This window comes from Cherax quadricarinatus, chromosome 16 (assembly GCF_038502225.1).
Source record: "Cherax quadricarinatus isolate ZL_2023a chromosome 16, ASM3850222v1, whole genome shotgun sequence".
NCBI classification, from domain to species: domain Eukaryota; kingdom Metazoa; phylum Arthropoda; class Malacostraca; order Decapoda; family Parastacidae; genus Cherax; species Cherax quadricarinatus.
Window position 1 is genome coordinate 30,500,724 of NC_091307.1, and position 20,924 is coordinate 30,521,647.

General features: G+C 38.0%; 1 protein-coding gene across 6 annotated transcripts in view; it reads left to right on the top strand.

The window, feature by feature from the left end:
* Positions 1–20,924, top strand: part of LOC128705063 (centrosomal protein of 290 kDa) — a 448,876-nt gene that overhangs the window by 196,202 nt on the left and 231,750 nt on the right. For all 6 annotated transcript variants that reach the window (XM_070085555.1, XM_070085557.1, XM_070085556.1 and 3 more), the window contains 2 exons: positions 3,483–3,567; positions 10,896–11,043. In XM_070085555.1, coding sequence (XP_069941656.1) covers positions 3,483–3,567; positions 10,896–11,043 — 233 coding nt within the window. The remainder of the gene's footprint in view (positions 1–3,482; positions 3,568–10,895; positions 11,044–20,924) is intronic.

Consider the following 20,924-nt stretch of genomic DNA (forward strand, 5'->3'; position numbering starts at 1 on the left):
GGATAATGTGAAATGTGCCGAATGTATGCATAGATGCGACCGAACTGGCTGGTTTGTGAACACTGGCGCTGAGGCCACACGTGGTACGCGTCTCGGATGAATCGTGTGAGGCGAGTTTTTTAACGTGAGGGGAGGCAAAATTTTTGCGTTAAAATGCATCGTATGCCGGATTTAATGTATGCCGATGCCATCGTATGCTGGGGTCCATTGTACAGATAATTCATAGTTTGGGGATTAGGTGTGAGGTTACCAAAAGTATTACACAGAGGACTGAGGAGGGGTTGAGGTGGTTTGGACATTTAGAGAGGATGGATGGAGTAAAATAAGGTACATAAATCTGAGGTGGAGAAAAGGTTGGAGGGAAGGAGGGGGGAGGTGAAGGAAGTTTTGTATGCAAGGGGCTTGGATATCCAACAGACATGTGTGACTGTGTTAACCCCTAAATGGTCCAAACGTATATATACGTTCTCTTGTCCAGTGCCCCGAATATTTTGAAAAAAAAAAATAATGTTTTTAAGAAATAAAGAGAACATTTTTCTGTGTTGTAGGATTAAAATAAAAAAAATTAGGGTCAGTGCTTACCGAGATATGAGGCTGCGAAGTTGGCACTTAACCCCTTGACTGTCGTAACCCCCAATCCTGAGGTGTCTCCTGGTGTCGCAAAATTTAAAAAAAAAAAAAATTATTTTTTCCTATGAAATGATAGAGAATATTTTCCCGGTTGTAATGACACCAAAAAAACGAAATTTGATGAAAAACTAATGGAATTACGCTCTCGTGAAGTTAGCGACCTCGGCAATATTTACAAATCAGCGATTTCACCCACTTTTAGCCCTATTTTTGGCTAATTCTATTGTTCCAGTTGCCCAAACTCATAGCTATTTCTCTAGAACTCCATTTTTCCTATTGATTGAGTACAAGAAACTGCTCATTTGCCAATTTCAACTACCTAATAACGTGGTCAGAAATTTGCAATTTGGCCAATTTCACAAAAATATAAAAATATGACAGTTTGAAAATAAGGTACAGAATGAACAATGCAGACATTCCTGACTAAAATAACATTTGCTTTGTTCATCAGTAATGTCTCCAGGCCCCTCTGATATTACTCTTGCTCTCTATTTTGAATTTTTATTCAAACAAAAAATAGAAGATTTACTGTTGTGCAGACTACTGCAATATTTAATAATTGTACAAATAATGTCAACCCATTCATGACTGCATATCAGAATGGCTAGTTGGACATTTATTAGGCATTGACATCCTTTGTTTACTTTTGAACATCAGCAAAAATCAAACATTTCCCCTACTTTGAGGTCTATTTCCAAGTTTTTTTTTATAGTAAAACCAATCAAAATCACCTCTATTTCTATAATATGTTTTCTGTTCTATCAAATGAGACCAAGAAAACGAGAATACAATCATAAATACTATATGAAAATAGACCACAAAGTCGGCATTTTAATTAAAAAAACGGTCGGAGTTTTTTTTTTCTCATTATGCACTGCGTGCTCTAGTTTTTTTTATATGGTGCACACTGACCACACAGACCTATTCTCTCACATGTGGGCCTACCAGCTTTCTCCTGCTTGATTCGAAGCCGCTAGAATTTATGAGTAGTATATATACGTCAAACACGGTACCTCGTAAGATGTATATATACGACTGAAACAGTCAAAGGGTTAATGCTCACCTGACGGCAACATTGAGTCCTGCTGCTTGCAGAAGTGTTGCCGATATACCTTTTTTCTCATTTTTATATTTTATATAATTTTTATGTTCTGATAATTACAATTTATAGTAGTTCTAGTCATTTCATATCCAATCTTTGTTCTGACACTAATACATATTAGGTACTGAAATTGTACTCAAATTGTCAAAAACACACTGACAGGTGGACATTTACACCTGCCTTGGTCATTTACTATTGTCTAGGAATACAGTATATACAAAGTATTTATAGGTCTCAGCAATGTTTTGGATACATGGGAGTATATAATAATAATTATAATAAGTAGTTCCCTTGAAGCATGATGTAAGACAAGTGTCAGTCCACTACTGATAGTGCAGTGATAAGTGGTGACATTTGATGAGCCCATGGGAGGGTGCAGTGATAAATGGTAACATTTGATGAGCTCATGCAAGGATGCAATGATAAGTGGTGACATTTGATGAGCCCCGCACGAGAGTGGAGTGATAAGTAGTGATATTTGATGGAGGGTGCAGTGATAAGATAAGTGGTGACATTTGATGAGCCCATGCGAGGGTACAGTGATAAGATAAATGGTGACATATGATGAGCCCATGTGAGGGTGCAGTATAAGATAAGTGGTGACATTTAATGAGCCCAGCACTATTTGATTTCATTGTTATACATATACATGTCTGTCTGTCTGTCAAGCTCTCTGTCTATCTGTATGTCTAGCTCTGTTTATCTTTGTCTCAGCTTATCTCTGTCTGCTTGTCTCTGCTTGTCTCCCTGTCTGCTTGTGTCTCTATCTGCTTGTCTCTCTATCTGTCTCTGCTTGTCTCTCTGTCTCAGAGAGCCACTCTGAACCAACAGGTATTCTTACGCATTATATCTACAAACACAGTATAGCACTTTGTCTGGATTTTTTGGGTTATCCTAGGTAATTTACACTATGTATAATTGTATTTATGTGTACCTGTGAGACAGAGATAGAAAGAGACAGATAGACAAAGATAGAGAGAGACATAGATACAGACAGACAGATGGAGATAGAGCCAGCCAGTCAGTTGGCTAGCCAGCTGGCCTACCAACCAGCCAGCCAGCCTGTCGAACACTTATTACACATTCCAGAATTGTTTCTTTTTACTTAGGGCAGAGGTTATAAGACATTCTGAAAGGGTGTTGCACATGGGTTATTATCGAGGTTTTTTATATTTCCTTGACCATTTGTGGCCACATCCACATCCACATTCACAGAACTGGTTAGCCAGACTTGAGTCCTGAAGGTGCAAAGTACAGTTCCTTCACCCTGAAGGAGGGGTGGGAATGTTGCAGTCTAAAGGTAATTTGATTGTAATGTTAGCACACTTCTGGAAAGTTGGTGATTGAATGAATGATGGTGAATACGTTTCCTTCTTTGGGTCACCCTGCCTTGGTGGGAGATGGCCATTGATTTTAAAAATGCATGAAAGGATGGTACCTAAGGATTGGCAGAGATCATGCATAATTCTTTTGTATAAGAAAAAGGAGATGAAAAGTTTGTGAGGCATACTGGGCAATGTGTATTGTAGAATTATTATTGAAAGAGTTAAAGGGTAAGACAAAGTAAGATTTCAGAGAATTGCTGCAATATGATTGCTGGATTAAGCTTTGATAGTTTATGTGTACAGTTCATTTGAACTGTTACTGGGACTGCTATTACAGTATTTGCTACATACTTTGTTTTAGTGTGTCAAATCATAGGAGCAGGCTTTGATGAAAAGGAAATATAATTTTTTCAATTCTTTTTCAGATTTATGAACTGACCCGTGAATTGTCCAATACCAAAGGGTCTCTACAGCTGACAAATTTGGAAGTACCTAAAGCCTTCATTTCAGGTTTGTACAATTACTTGTATTTATGGTTCATCATGATACAGTAATAGTTTTTCATCAGATATGCAGTACACAGAATATACATACTTGACATTAATTTTTATTTATTTCTGGCATGCAGGCTAATTATTTTAGAGTGAAATTTCTTGTAACTGCAAAGAAAAGTTTTGTTTTCGAATTTTAAAATAAAGTAAATCCTTACATACATAGAAAGTTATGTTCCTGAAACTGACATTTCATGTAATTTTGTGCTATGTAATGTGAATAATATTTGAAAAAAAAATGGGTTAGGTTCATGATGCCTCTACAAAAGGCAAATAAATTTTTTTAAATTTCTTATTTTATCAAAAATGAGTAAGTTTTTGACATCTTACATTGGAAACTTCATTGCTTGCTGATCTAAAAATGTATGTTATGTACCCAAATTCTATATAAAACTTAATAAATAAACTTAATAAGGAAGAGACTGGTGTCTGACACTGGTGTAGATTATTGTAGAATAGTCTTTAACCCTTTCACTGTCGAGACCCCTGCTCACAAACTTGCTCTCAGTGTCAAAGAATTTAAAAAAATTATTTTTTATGTGAAATGATAATTTTTTCCTGATGGTAATGACACCAAAAGTATGAAATTTGATGGTAGAAAACTTACTGAATTACACTCTCGCGAAGTTAGCGGTCTAGGCAATATTTATGCATCGCCGATTTTGGCTACTTTGAGCCCTGTTTTCTGCCAATTCCATTGTTCCAGTCGATCAGATTCATAACAGTTTCACTAGAACTCCTTTTGTTCTATCAACTGAATACAAGAAACTGCACATTTACTGATTTCAACTACTCAATAAAGTGATCAGAAATTGGTAATTTGGCCAATTTCAAAATAGGGTCCAGAATTAACTATGCAAACATTCCTAGCATTAAAATAACATTTTCTCTCTTCATTAGTCCTGTCTCCAGGCCCCTCTTATATTACGCTTGCTTTCCATTTTGAATTTTTATTCACACAAATCATAGAAGATTTACCATTATGCAGACTACTGCATTATTGTAAAAATGGTATAAATAATATCAGCACATTTGCAGAAGAATATTTGATCCATCAGTTGATGTATATTGGATTCATGACATGATTTGTTTTCTCTTGAACATCTGCAAAAATTGAACATTTTCGCTACTTTCAACTCAATTTTGAGGTACTTTTAGTCCGTAAACCATTCAGAATCATCTCTATTTCTGTAATATATCTTCGATTCTATCAAATGAGACCAAGAAAACAAAAATACAAAACAATGCAGACATTCCTGGCACTAAAATAAAATTTTCTCTGTTCATTAGTCACGTTTCCAGGCCTCTCTTATATTACTCTTGCTTTTTATTTTGATTTTTTATTCACACAAAAAATAGAAGATTTACTGTTATGCAGACTACTTCATTATTATAAAAATGGTATAAATAATATCAGTGCACTTGTGAAAGAATATTACACTCACCAGTTGACGTGTATTAGATGCATGCTGTGATTTGTTTACTCTTGAACATTGGTAAAAATTGAATATTTCTACTACTTTGAGCTCAATTTCAAGGTCGTTTTCATCATGAAACTAATCAAAATCATCTCTGTTTCTGTAATATATTTTCCACTCTATCAAATGAGATCAAGAAAACGAGAATACATCCATAAATACTATACAGAAATACACCTCAAAGTCTGCATTTTAATTCAAAAACACGGTTGGAGTTTTTTCTCTCATTATGCACTGTGTGCTGCAGAATTTTTTTTGTACATCGCACACTGACCACAGAGACCCATCCTTTCACATGTGGGGCTACCAGCTTTGTCTTGCTTGATTTGAATTTTTGGGTATAGTATATACATCCGAAACACTGGCTCGTAAGATGTATATACATATATGGCTGAAACAGTCAAAGGGTTAAACGAAAAACACGGTCAGTTTTTTTTTCTCATTATGCATTGCGTGCTGCTGGATTTTTTTTATACTGCATACACTGACCACTCAGACCCATTCTCTCATGTAGGCCTACCAGCTTTCTCCCGCAAGACACTAGAATTTTGGCGTACTATTATGGGACTGACACTAGCTTGCAAGCCGTAATATTACAGGACTGACAGTGAAAGGGTTAACGTTGGTGTATGACACCAGTGTTAGACACTATTCTATTCCCTCCAGAGAAAACAGAGAAGGCTAATATGCCATCAGTGACTTATAAATTTAATATGCTAACTTATTAATATAAAATACGCTCAAAAGAGTAACAAGTAAAAGTTTTACCCTACCTTAAATATTCTGTTTTTCGTGTTTGTTGATATAGAAGTGTTTGGAGATGGTTACAGTAGGGCCCCGCTTATACAGCAGGTTAGGTTCCAGGCTACTGCAGGAAAGCAGACATCACTGGAAAGCAGAATACCATGTTTTCCATAAATGCATATAAATGGCAGACAAGTTTACACTAACTTATATTAAGTTAGTAATAGAACTAGGCATTAAAAAACACAATAAAAAGTAAAATACATACACAGTACATTCATTACTGCCATAATGAACGGCTGTACGTTACTGCCATAATGTACAGCTTAAGAGCCACGGTTGGTGCATAGCATATAAACATAGCATCATAGATTAATGAAAATGTCTATATTAACATAAAACAAGACATTTAATGTGCCCAAGAGTGATTATTGTTACATACTATTAGTATTACTATGTCATTAAGACTAGAGGGACACTCTTAGTGATTTTAATGTGTACCTGCATGCCAGCACAGTGTGCAAGTACACATAAGTATAATTATCAGAGTACATATAAAATATGCAATAACTTTAAAACACTTGAAATTTATGAAAGTTTCCAGACATAATAGAGAGATGTGCTCACAGAGAATGTAAACAAACTGGGTGGTGCATGCCATATTAGAAAGACTGCTCACTATACAGAAAGTTTTGGTCATAATTTGAAATCGCTGTATTAGCCGAATGCCATAAGGCGAAACACCATAAAGCGGGGCCATACTGTATGTAGCTCATTTGTGCATTAGACAGCTGTAGGTCATCTATTTCATTATAACAATGACAAGGAAGAATTTTATCCTACCTTAAATTCTTGCTCTCTTGAAATCATACCCATCTACTGAGCAGTAGATGGGTATATTAGCTGACACCACTCACACATTTCATTAGGTGGTGCCACTACTGCATTTTATCAGCTGGTGCCACTCTCACATCTCATTATATAATTTTCTCACTTATAATAGTGAGAAGGAAGAATCTTATCTTGTCCCAAAGTCCTTGTTCTCTTGTTTGTTGATAGAGGAGAATTTGGAGATGGCGATGTGACTATTGAATGGTAGATTACTGTGAGTCATCTGTTTAGTTTTTATCAACTCACAGTTCTGATTCAGTAGTATGTTGAGGTTAAGAAACAAAGCTGCAAATGATCCGATTAATATTAACGCTAAATGGATCATCAGTCACAAGACTCACAGAGGGAAAATTCCTAGGTATCCACCTTGACAGTAGTCTTAAGTTCCGGACACACATACAACAAATCACCAAGAAAATCTCCAAGACTATAGGCATACTATCAAAGATAAGGTATTACATTCCACAATCAGCTCTCCTGGCACTGTACCATACACTCATATACCCTTATCTTACATATGGAATTTGTGCATGGGGATCAACAACATCCAATCACCTAAAACCCCTCATAGTCCAGCAAAAGGCAGCAGTAAGAAGATAATGAATTCCCACTCCTGCCAGCGTACTCCACCAATTTTCAAAAGTCTGAATCTGCTCACCATTAAGAACATCCATACTTATTCTTGTGCCTACTACATACACAGAACAATACATGCAAATATAAACCCTCCACTCAAACTTCTCCTCACCATCTTAACCCTTTCAGGGTCCAAGGCCCAAATCTGGAGTCACGCACCAGTGTCCAAGAATTTTCAAAAAAAAAATTTGTTATTTTTTCTTATGAAATTGTAGAGAATCTTTTTGTGAAGGTAATAAAACAAAAAGTACGAAATTTGGTGGAAAATTGACGAAATTATGCTCTCGCGAATTTTGATGTGTCAGCGATATTTACGAATCAGCGATTTTGCCGACTTTGACTCCCATTTTAGGCCAATTACCTTATTCCAATCAAACAAATTCTTAGCTATTTCACTAGTATTACTTCTATTCTATCGATTGAGCATAAGAAATCGCCAAGTCAACTGTTTCAACTACAAAATAAAGTGATCGGAAATTGTTAATTTGGCCAATTTAACACAAAGTTCAAAATATTCCAATTTCAAAATAGGGTCCAGAATAAACAATGTAGGCATTCCTGGCACTAAACTAACATTTCCTCTGTTCATTACTTATGTTTTGAGGCTTTACAAATAAATTCCATTTTGATTTTTTATTCACATAATGAATTTTTATTCACACCAAAAAATAGAAGATTTACTGTTATTCAATACTGTAATAATTGTATAAATATCATCACCATATTTGTGAATGTATATTAGACCCACCAGCTGACGTGTATTAGATGTGTGAGGTCGTTTGTTTACTCTTGAATATCGGCAAAAATTTAACATTTCCGCTACTTTGAGCTCAGTTTCAAGCCATTTCCAGTGCTAAAACCAATCAAAATCATCTCTATTTCTGTAATATGTCTTCCATTCTATCAAATGAGACCAAGAAATCGCAAATACAACTATAAAAAACATACGAAAAAACACTGCAAAGTTGCTGTTTTAATCGAAAAATCATTATTTCATTTTTTTTCTCTCATTATACACAGTGTGCTGCAGGATCTGTTTTATGTGGTGCACACATACCACATAGATGTATTCTCTCATATCTAGGCCCAAATGTACCACTCACAGTTTATCAGAGTGAGCTGAGCTCATGGCGTAGATCTACGGTTTGGACACTCACCATAAAGCCGTAGATCTACGGGACAGACCCTGAAAGGGTTAAACAGGACACATGACCACAACACAAGACACAGATCTCTTTTTGATATACCTCGTGTCCATATCATACCGTGTAAAAACTCTATGCACATAAAGGGCCCTAAAATATGAAATTCATTACCAGAAGATATTAAAGTGACCCAGTCTGAAAATCAGTTTAAGACTCTTCTCAAAATTCACTTAATCACCCTAGACTAAACACTAAATACTCAGCACACACATACTCGCCTATGTACTCCCACATCTTAACTTCAACAATCACTTTGAACCTTTTATCTATTGTTGACAGGAATATAATTGAACCCTTGTTTTCACAAAAAAGAATTTTAGACTATATGAATATATCCTTTGTCTTATACAAATTTAATTCACTTATAATTAATAATCTACTGTTCATCTATGAAATAATTACTACCCTACTGTACAACTATGATATAATCCTTAGTGTTAAGTAGTCTGTAAGCCAATAATGTTGGCCCATAATGCCTAGGCATAATAGAGGCTCTCTTTGCATTGCAACCCACTATTGTAAATATAAAATCTCAGTGTACTACTATTTGCAAAGACATAAAATAAATAAATAAATAAAAATAAATAAGAGGGTCACTCCAGCATATACAGTATTGAGCCAAAGTCAGCAACTGGTTCATTCATAAGCTCATGCCTGAGCTCATTCCTGAACCACTTTTTTCAAAGCTTTTATGATACATAAACTCAGGCAAAACCATGTATTAACCCTTTCAGGGTCCAGACCCCTGATCTGAAACTTGTCCACAGGGTCCAAGAATTAAACAATTTTTTTTATTATTTTTTCTTTTGAAATGGTAGAGAATCTTTTTCTGAAGGTAATAAATCAAAAAGTACGAAATCTGATGGAAAATTGCCAAAATTACGCTCTTGCGAATTTTGCTGTGTCATTGATATTTATGCATCAGTGATTTTGCCTACTTTGACTCTCATTTTAGGCCAATTACATTATTCCAATTGACCAAATTCTTAGCTATTTTGCTAGTATTACTTCTATTTTATTGACTGAGCACAAGAAATCATCCACTCAACTGTTTCAACTACCCAGTAAAGTGATTGGAAAATGGTAATTTGGCCAGAATAAACAATGCAGGCATTCTTGGCACTAAAATAACATAATCTCTGTTTATTAGTTATGTTTCCAGACTTTACAAATGAATTCCATTTTGATTTTTTATTCACATAATAAATTTTTTATTCACACCAAAAAATAGAAGATTTACTGTTATGCAATATTGTAATAATTATATAAATAATATCAGCACATTCATGAATGCACATTAGACCCACCTGCTGATGTGTATTGGTTGTATGGCATAATTTGTTTACTCTTGAATATCGGCAAAAATCGAACATTTCAAGCCATTTTCAGTAATCAAACCAATCAAAACCCTATCTATTTCTGTAGTAGTATATCATCCATTCTATCAAATGAGACCAAGAAACCACGAATATAACTGTTAAAGCATACAAAAAAAAACACAGCAAAATCGGTTTCAATCCAAAAATACGGCCTCGGTTTTTTCTCATGCACTTCCTGCTGCAGGATTTATTTTGTGTGGTGCACACTTAACACATAGATGCATTCTCTCATATCTAGGCCCAAATTTACCACTCACAGCTTATCTGAGTGAGCTGAGCTCATGGCATAGAACTACGGCACAGACCCTGAAAGGGTTAATAACTCTCTAAACTACATTTCCACATCCTTTAAATTCTGCATTATGTTTGATCTGTAGAAATTAGGTATACCTTTGATGATGATATACCTTTGATGAGTTTTGAGAGTCTCACTACTCTCGGTGCCCGGCCATGGGCCAGGCTCATCTAGTGCTTGCCTGGACATATCCATCACAGCCTGGTTGAGCTGGCACTTGAGAATATTTGTCCTTGCCCCACTTTCATCCTAACCTCACTCTTAGCTTTTTGCCTTCACTGCTCTTTCCTCCTAGTTGTTTTTGCTCTTGATTGCACACTGGAATAGGTGTGGGTATAGGTATGGGTATACTGGAAGAACATTGATAGAAACTCAAGCCAATAACCATTATATGCTGTAGTAACTCAAGAAATCATAATGACATAATTGCAAACAAACCACAGTATGGGTGGGGATTGAACTCACTGCAAGTTCAATCCTTGCCTGTACCATGGTTTTTTATGCTGTAATACCTGGATTTTTCCATCAGTTGTATTGAGAGTGGGGATACCTCCCTCAGTGGTTTTGATTATCATATCTAGATATTGACTATTTTATTTGTATTGTTTTCCCATTGTGGGGTGCAATATTTACTGGACAATTTATGTTTTCTTCAACAGGTGACACATCAAGGCTTCAGAATCAGTCAATAAATGAGCAACTTAACCAGCTTAGTGCAACAGTCAATCAACTAGTTCAAGAGCGAGAGGAGCCTAGAGAAAGTGACCTGCAGTCTCAACTAGAAGAGCTTAATGAAAAATGTCTCAGGTATGAACACATTATAGAATAATATAATTAAACCATATTCTAATCTGAAAGACTTTTTGCTATACATGAAGGGAAAGAATAACAGATACAGTATCAAGACTACAGTGTTTGACAACTAGCCCACAAGTTAGAGATAAAATGATCTACCCTGAATTATTATCAAGTAGCAGCTTGATAATGATCCAGGATAGATCACAACATAGTTTAAATTTCATCTTCAAATTATGTATTGCTTGAGAAACGTTCTAGCCATAGTATTGGAGATGAGACAGACTGTGATCTATGTACCTTTCCAAAGACTCTGCAAGTGTACCTGTGTTCTGGAGTAATCAACTGTTGATCTGGCTAGCTACATCACCAGTCTGTGTACTCATAAGGACTTAGTTATACACTATTAGTTATGTAAAATTTTTATATTGAATTGTATGTGATTGTCCCTTTGATATTATTTTATGTATGTGTTAGTGCAAGAAGCATTAGGAATTGCAGTGTAAAAATTATGAGAGAGTATGACCCTGAGGGATAATAATCTAATTTCAAATTTTATCAGTTTGAAAATGGTAGCTTGCTTTATGTAAGTCTTAGACAGGGATTTATGATGTCACTATGGTTGCTTAACATATTTATATTTTATACTTTTGGTGTCATTACCTTTGGAAAAAGATTCTCTACCATTTCATAAAAAAATAATGTATTTTTTGGAGGGGAAAATTTTTGTACCCTAAGAACAAAATTCAGATAGGCGGTCTGGACCCAGAAAGGGTTAATCTAAAAGCTGTTTATTACATGTTGGCAACTTGTTGTTATCAATTCTAGTTAGTTATGCAGTCCACATTGGGGAAACGTATGACAACATAAAGCAGATTTTGAACTGCCTAAACTATGACAGTGTGGAAAATTGCATTTATCTGAATGTATCATTATGTACATAATAGTAAATGAACAAAGATAATTATTATTTATCAGTTAGACAAGTAGGAATTTGGGACACCTAGGTCGCAAAAAATGTCCCCCTTCGATACCTACAACTGTCATATCCACAAGTTGCTCTGGACCTATTATTTACAAATGAAATATGTATCACCAGGAATGCTGGTAAATATATAAATTTTGTGGACTGTATATTAAATTAAAAAATGATTATATATATAAACATATTTACATAACAGAAAGAGAATATCTTAATATCACTCATCAATTCGACTGGAGATTAATGTGTCATGTACAGGACCCCCCCTTTTGCCTACATTTATGAAAAATTTACTGGCCAGAATTTAAACATAAATTAGACAGCTTATCTGAGGTTCCTGGAGTTGTCCTGTCCTGTCACCTGATACTCAAATTATGCGGGAATGCACATCCAACAATTTCGGCTCCTATTTGAGAGGTGTCAACCCAATTTTAACCTCTAGAGCACGAAAATTCTTCCGATTTCACTAACTTTCTGTTGACCAGTTCAAACAGCAATGGCGAGTCTCTTCTGCGCAGGCGCAGGCTTCCCATTTTCGATAACATAATTTTTATTATATACAATATAGACCATTTATTTACCTATAAATTACCGTATTTCCGGAAAATATACAGTATTTTCCACAGACAGCTTGTGGTAACCTGAAAGTTGTTGCTACCTTGCAGAGGCGCCGTAAGGGGGGGACACCCCGGGTGACACCATTTAGGGGGTGACACCATAGAGCCTCTAAAGAAGGTGACACTAATGACCAAAACAGTGCTGTAGCAACATAAGAGAAGAATCCTTCATTTCTATATAGCCTATTATATATTAACAAAGTACAAATAAGCCTAAATAGGGAAAAATCATTGATTTTGATGATGTGATAGATGATTTTGCATAATTGAAGGCAAGGAAATGTTCTAAGATCAGATTCACTGAGATGTTACCTGTACTCAGAGTCAAATCGGAACTAGTGTCTCTCTGATATTGCAATGTTTTTCTTTATTTTTCAAGTTTTTTTTTTTTTGCATTGTTGATGATGAATAAATTTAGGATCTGTTACCTGTACTCAGAGTGGTATTTGAGTTTGTTTCCTCAATATTACTGCAATTATTTTATTATTAATAAAGTTGAGAAGTATTCTTCTTTTTGGTTTATGGCCCTTAAACGTTCTCATTGCTAAACATTAGTCACTGACTGGTCATACAGTAGTGACATAACTGAAGTTTGCCACCCCCATCCCCCCGCCCTTTAATTTCATGGGGGGTGACACCAAAGATGCTGCCCTGGGTGACACCAGAGATTCCACCCCGGGTGACACCAACTCTAGCGATGCCTCTGCTACCTTGTTTGGATTACATCTGGGCTACACTAAGTATTGCTGTTTTCTGTATGAATGGGATAATTGCACAAGGACTTCTCGTTACATCGAGGAGGACAGCCCACTCCAACACTCACTGGAACCTGGCACCAGAAATGCTCCATATGCTCCAATTGTAGAATTGAGCAGGATTTTGTTACCACCTTTACATGTATAACTAACCTTCGTGAAAAAACTTGCTAAGGCTATAGATAAAATCCTTTGACTGTTTCGGTCATATACACACATCTTACGAGCCACCGTGTTTGACGTACAGTGGTCCCCCGCTTTTCGTAGTTCCTGGCAATCGTAAATTTTGCCAATCATAGGGGTATTTTCGTATAAACATGGACTCGCTTTTCATAGGTTGACTCGCGAGTAGTAGTTCGTCCGGGACGCGTACCCACGGCTGGTTTGAGAGATTTAAGAACCGTACTGGCATACACAGTGTGGTAAGGCATGGTGAGGCTGCCAGTTCGGACCACAAGGCGGCTGAAAAATATGTGCATGAATTCCAGGAGTACATAGAGGCTGAAGGACTGAAACCTGAACAAGTGTTCAGTTGTGATGAAACAGGCCTCTTTTGGAAGAAAATGCCAAAGAGGACCTTCATTACACAAGAGGAAAAGGCAATGCCAGGACACAAGCCTATGAAAGACAGGCTGACGCTAATGTTCTGTGCTAATGCTAGTGGGGATTTCAAAGTGAAGCCATTACTAGTGTACCATTCTGAAAATCCCAGAGCGTTCAGGAAAAACAATGTTAAGAAGAGTAAATTGTGTGTGTTTTGGAAATCTAATAGTAAGGCATGGGTCACGAGGGAAATTTTCATTGAGTGGTTCAATGAAGTGTTTGGCCCTAGTGTGAAGGAGTATCTCCTGGAAAAGAAATTGGATCTCAAGTGCCTGTTAGTAATGGACAATGCACCTGCTCATCCACCAAACTTGGATGACCTAATTTTCGAGGAGTTTGGGTTCATCACAGTAAAGTTTTTGCCCCTGAATACCACTCCTCTCCTCCAGCCCGTGGACCAGCAGGTCATTGCAAACTTTAAAAAACTCTACACAAAAGCAATGTTTCACAGGTGCTTGACTGTGACCACAGACACTCACTTGACCCTAAGGGAATTTTGGAGAGAACACTTCAGCATCCTCCATTGCATAACCCTTATAGGTATGGCTTGGGAGGGAGTGACTACCAGGGCTTTGAACTCTGCCTGGAGAAAATTGTGGCCAGATTGTGTCGACAAGAGGGATTTTGAAGGGTTTGGGACTGACCCTAATGAGCCTATGTCTGTTGTAAAATCAATTGTGGCACTGGGGAGTTCCATGGGGTTGGATGTGAGTTTGGAGGATGTGGAAGAATTGGTGGAAGACCACAACTGAGGAGCTGCAAGAGCTTCAGCAGGAAGAGCAACACATCACAGCTCAGAATCTTGCTGCAGAGGAGGAGGAAGAGAGATGGAAGAAGGTGCCTTCTTCAGAAATTAAAGAGATTTTTACTATGTGGGGTAAGATGGAAAGCTTTATGGAGAAACATCACCCTAACAAGGTTGTTGCAAGCCATATTGGTAACATGTACAGTGACAAAGTCTTGGACCATTTTAGGGAAGTGTTAAAGAGACGCCAGAAACAGAGCTCTCTCCACAGTTATTTTGCGAGACAGGACTCCAGTGACTCTCAAGGTGGTCCTAGTGGCATTAAGAAACAGAGAAGAGAAGCAACCCCAGAAAAGCAATTGGTACCTGAGGTGTTGCTGGAAGGGGATTCCCCTTCCAAACTATAAACAATCCACTCTGTCTCCTCCTCCAGTCTCCCATACACTAAGAAGAATCTCCAATAAAGGTAAGTGTTATGCTGTTAATGTTTCATTCATCATTTCCCATTGTATTGTTTATGTACTACATGTATATTTCATGTAAAAAATTTTTTTGTTTTAATACTTCTGGGTGTCAGGAACGGATTAATTGTATTTACATTATTTCTTATGGGGAAAATTGATTCGTAAATTGTAAATTTTGTTTATAGTAACGGCTCCAGGAACAGATTAATTTCAAAAAACGAGGGACCACTGTATATATACTCACAAATTCTTACGGTTTCAAATCAAGCAGAAGAAAGCTGGTAGGCCCACATGTGAGAGAATGGGTCTGTGTGGTCAGTGTGCACCATTCTAGGGACCCACAAACTGAAAAAAACCAAGAATATTGTCCTAACTAAACCTAATGAAACACCACTGCATCCCACTGACACAGCTAACAAGATAAATGACTTCTTCTCAAACATAGGTTCTAATCTCGCCAATAAAATCCCACGTACCAATACCCATGCCGGGGACTACCTAGATGGGAATTTCCCAAATTCCTTCTATCTTGCTCCATCTGAGCCCACGGAAGTCACCGAGATTATTAAGTCACTTAAAAATAACTCAGGGAATCTGTCTCATGTCCCACCATTATTGTACAAGAGAGCGGCCCATGTCCTCTCGCATGCTATCTCATTACTTTTTAACAAGTCACTAGAAACTAGCACCTTCCCGAAACTACTCAAGACAGCAAGGGTTACACCAATACATAAAGGTGGTAACCCTACAGATTTAAACAACTGTAGGCCAATATCAAACTTACCATTGCTATCCAAAATCTTTGAGAAACTCATGCACAGGAGACTATATTCATTTATAACGGCACAAAACATACTCAACCCCTGCCATTTTGGATTCAGGAAAAATAAAAGCACTAACGATGCAATCATAAAAATGCTAGATCTGCTTTACACAGCATTGGAAAATAAGGAATATCCACTAGGAATTTTTATTGACCTAAGAAAAGCTTTTGACACAGTAGACCACGGCATCCTACTCCACAAACTTGACCATTATGGTATAAGAGGCCATGCGCCTGCATATTTCAAATCTTACCTTACTAATAGGTATCAGTATGTCACCATTCAAGACACAACATCAACAACACAGCCACTTGAAACTGGAGTTCTGCAGGGAAGTGTCCTTGGTCCCCTGCTCTTCCTCATATACATCAATGATCTCCCAAACGTATCTCAACACCTGAACCCCATTCTCTTTGCTGACGACACGACTTATGTCATCTCTCACCCTAATCTTGCCACCCTCAACACCATTGTTAATGAGGAGCTGATCAAAATATCGACTTGGATGACAGCCAATAAACTTACGCTTAACACTGACAAAACCTACTACATTATGTTTGGTAGCAGAGCAGGAGATGCGCAAATTAACATTAAGATCGACAACACTCTAATTGCCAGGCATAATGAGGGCAAATTCCTAGGCCTATACCTCGACAACAACCTGAACTTCAGCACCCATATCCAACACATAACCAAAAAAGTATCCAAAACGGTTGGGATCCTCTCCAAGATACGATACTATGTGCCGCAAACTGCCCTTCTCACACTATGCCATTCACTTATATATCCATACCTCACCTATGCTATCTGTGCTTGGGGTTCAACTGCAGCAACACACCTAAAGCCAATAATAACCCAACAAAAAGCCACAGTAAGAATAATCACTAAATCCCATCCCTGGCAACACACCCCCCCACTCTTCATAGATCTAAACTTACTCCCTGTTCAGTACATCCACACTTACTACTGTGCAATCTACATCTACAGGACCTTAAATTCCAATATTAACCTTGACCTAAAATGCTTTCTTGATAGTTGTGACAGAACCCACAGGCACAACACCAGACACAAACATCTCTATGACATTCCCTGTGTCCGACTAAACCTTTGCAAAAATTCAATGTATGTCAAAGGCCCTAAAATCTGGAACACCCTACCTGATAATTCTAAAACTGCAGACACATTCATCACCTTCAAAACTACCATCAGAAAACATCTTATCTCCCTGATACACCCTGTCAACTAATTACACGAATACCACCTGGTGGTTAACACTTACACTTACTCACCGATTTGACCATAAACAGAAATATCAATCTCAATCTCAAAATAATGAATCTTAACTAGTCATAAGTTGGCCTGTGATACTCCAGTACTGAAACTATATATAGTGCCAAAACAAAAGCATTCACATTGCTAAACTCACAAACTAGTATTTAGTCACTTAGCCATAATACCAACTTACCTCATAATTTTGTAATATTTTAACCCTTTGACTGTTTCAGGGCCCTGTCTGAAACTGTCATTCTATGTCGCCAAATATTCGAAAAAAAAAAAATTATTTTTTCTTATGAAAATGTTAGGAATATTTTTACTAGTGTTTTAAGCCTAAAAAAAATTTTTGCCATCAGTACTTACCGAGATATAGAGCCGCAAAGTTTGCAGAAATCGACGTGCGTATGGCAACAGCGGCGACTGCCGCCCGCCCAGTATTCTTTTATTTACTCTAATTCAAAGGTTTCTTGCATTTTTCAATATTTTTCTTTTCCAGGTAACTTATGTGGCCTGTGAGACCAATGTAAGGTGCATTGTTCAAATATACACTCATTATTTACAACACAATAACAGAACAAACTTTATCACTATTAGTTTGTGTATACACTTTGTTTACACAAACAAACAATACAAAACAATGTTTATTACTATTGTTCCATAATATATATACATATGTACAGTCACTAACCACGTTCCTAGAACTGCTGCAGCTTGTGGAACTCTTTGAAACATGGGTATATGCAGAGGGGCACTTCACACTCCTCACACATAAAACGAGTGTCTCTGCGTGTTTGTGGGCGTTTTGTGGTATGCATACATACATAACACCTCTTCTGAGCATTTTTCTTGGCAGTAGTAGGAGGCAGTTGTATGGGGTAGTGATCACCAGGCCTCAAACGAGATGACGTCTGTGGGCGCTGGTCTATTGCAGGAGTTGCTCCTTTGTACTTTGCAATTATTTGTCTGATTACTGACAGGCAAAATTCACCATATTTTGGTGTTTTGTTGGTCTTCAACTTGTATATGTTATAAGCATTTAGCATAGAGATATCAACAAGATGGAAAAAAAGTTTGATATACCACTTATAACTCTTGCGTACACAGTCTGCAAACCCAATCTGCATGTCACATTTGTCCACTAAGCGCATATTGAGGTTGTAGTCCATGACAGCTGCAGGCTTTAGAATGGGTTCATTGGTCTCTCTGTTGTCCCTGCCACTGGGTACCATTTCGTTTGTGTGAACTGATGTCAACAATGTGACATCACGTTTGTCATGCCACCGAAATGCCATGATGTCATTGGCAGCAAAGGCTTGCACCTCACCTCTGCGAGTGCCAGCGTCGAACCTTGGCATATGTTTGCGATTACCACGCACTGTGCCACACACGTCTGTCAAGTTCACTCGCAAGAAATCACTGAGTAAGGGGCTTGTGTACCAGTTATCAGTAAATAACATATGCCCCTTACCAAGATATGGTTCCATCATTGTTCGAACCACATCACCAGAGATACCCAATAACTTCATGGTATCTCTCAAAGTATTACTGCCAGTGTACACAATAATATCTAAAACAAGACCACTTCTGCAATCACACAGTACAAATAGCTTTATACCAAAGCGTTTCCTCTTGCTTGGTATATATTGCTTGAATGAGAGTCTTCCTTTGAATAAAATCAAGGACTCATCAATAACAAGCTTCCTGAAGGGATAAAAATACATGCAGCACTTTTGTTTCAGGTACATAAACACATTTCTTATCTTATATAACCTGTCGCTTCTGTCAGGCCTGGTTTTGTCTGAAAAGTGTAACATACGCAACAGTATCAGGAAACGATTGACACCTATAATGTCACTAAAACCTGGAGTTGAAATCAGGCGATCTGTTGTCCAGTATGTGGTGACAGTGTGCTTATACACATGTGGCATAAGCATTATTGTGGCAAAAAACAGGTACATCTCTGCCACAGTTGTCTCCTTCCACTTGTGTAGCCGTGATTTTGGTGAGAGAATTGTATTTGCCATGGTGTATTCACAGTATGTGTTGGTTTCCCTGACAATGATGTCCATCAGGGGTTCATCGAAGAATAACTCAAAGCAGTCCAGTTCACTGGCATTGTTCCCAAGTGGACAAGATGGCTTTATTCCACTTTGTGTTTCATCAAAGTCATGGGGACTGGGAACAAACTCGTCACCGTCCTGCCAATCCCAGATGCGGTCTGCTGGTGGGGTCTGGATATTGTACCGTGGTTGTGGCTGTGGTTGTGGCTGTGCAGGTTGTGGTGGTGCAGGTTGTGGCAGTGTGGGGTAGGGTGAGGCTGGTTGTTCTGCTGAGTCAGCCGCGTGGCTAGTAGTGTGGCCCGGTGATGGTGCCACATGGGCCGTGCCACCCTCACTATCACCACCACTGCCTCCTCCCTCACTGTCACCATTCATACCCATCGTTACAATATCATCATCTTCACTATCAGGTCGTGGTGTTGGGCCACGGGATGTGCTCCCAGAGTTTCTCCTTCCCCTTGGAACAACATATGAAACACTACCAGACCGCATGCTACGTCGTACATACTGGCGCTTCACTGGGGAATATTCACTCTCACTGTCACTAGAACTGCTTTCAATGACCTTGAAATCACTATCACTATCACTATCACTATCACTGCTATCATCAGGGTGTTGTACACGACCAAATAGTTTCCTCTTTCGTCCTGGTACAGGCGAAGGTGAATGTGAACAAGCCGGCACAGCACCAGAGGTCGAAGGTTGTGGGTCATCTGGGTTTTCGTCACTATTTACGTTATCCTGGGCACTTTTTTCGGTAACACTCACTTGAAAACCCTTGAATTCACTGTCACTGACATTTTCATCGCTGTTAGAGCTATCACTTGGGAACAAAAGACCTCCAATCCGCCGAGGAGTGAGGAACTTCTTACCGAGAGGCATGGTGAAAATGGACTGACAACATGGCGTTCCCACAATGCACCGCTAGGTCCGAGATTTTTTTCACAGGGTGCACACCGACCACTGAGACCCATTCTCTCCCGTGTAGGCCTACCAGGCCTTTGGCGCGCGATTTGAAGCCGCTAGAATTTGTGCGTATAAATACGTCAGAAACATTGGCTCGTAAGACGTATTTATACGTCGGAAACAGTCAAAGGGTTAAACTTAAGATTTAATTTAAGTCTGCCTAAAATGCCTAGCCATGCTAGGTGTTCTAGTGGTACACTCTAAGCTCAGCATTGTAATCCTTATAGAGAATAAACTTTGAATTGAATTGAATTGAAATATAAAAAAAAATCCTGCAGCACACAGTGCATAATGAGAAAAAAAAAAACTCCGACTGTTTTTTTAATTAAAATGCTGACTTTGTGGTCTATTTTTGTATAGTACGTATTTATGGTTGCATTCTCATTTTTGTGGTCTCATTTGATAGAATGGAAAACATATTACAGTGGAACCTCAAAAATCGTACGTATCACATATCGAACGTTTCGAGAATAGGACCATTTTTTCGGACAAACTGTGTCCCTATTATTGAACGCGTCCCTATTTTCGGACCACCGGGTACGGGACCTGTCTGCCGCCTGCTCTGTTCGCATCCCCACGCAGGCGCTGTGAGCAGTCTAACT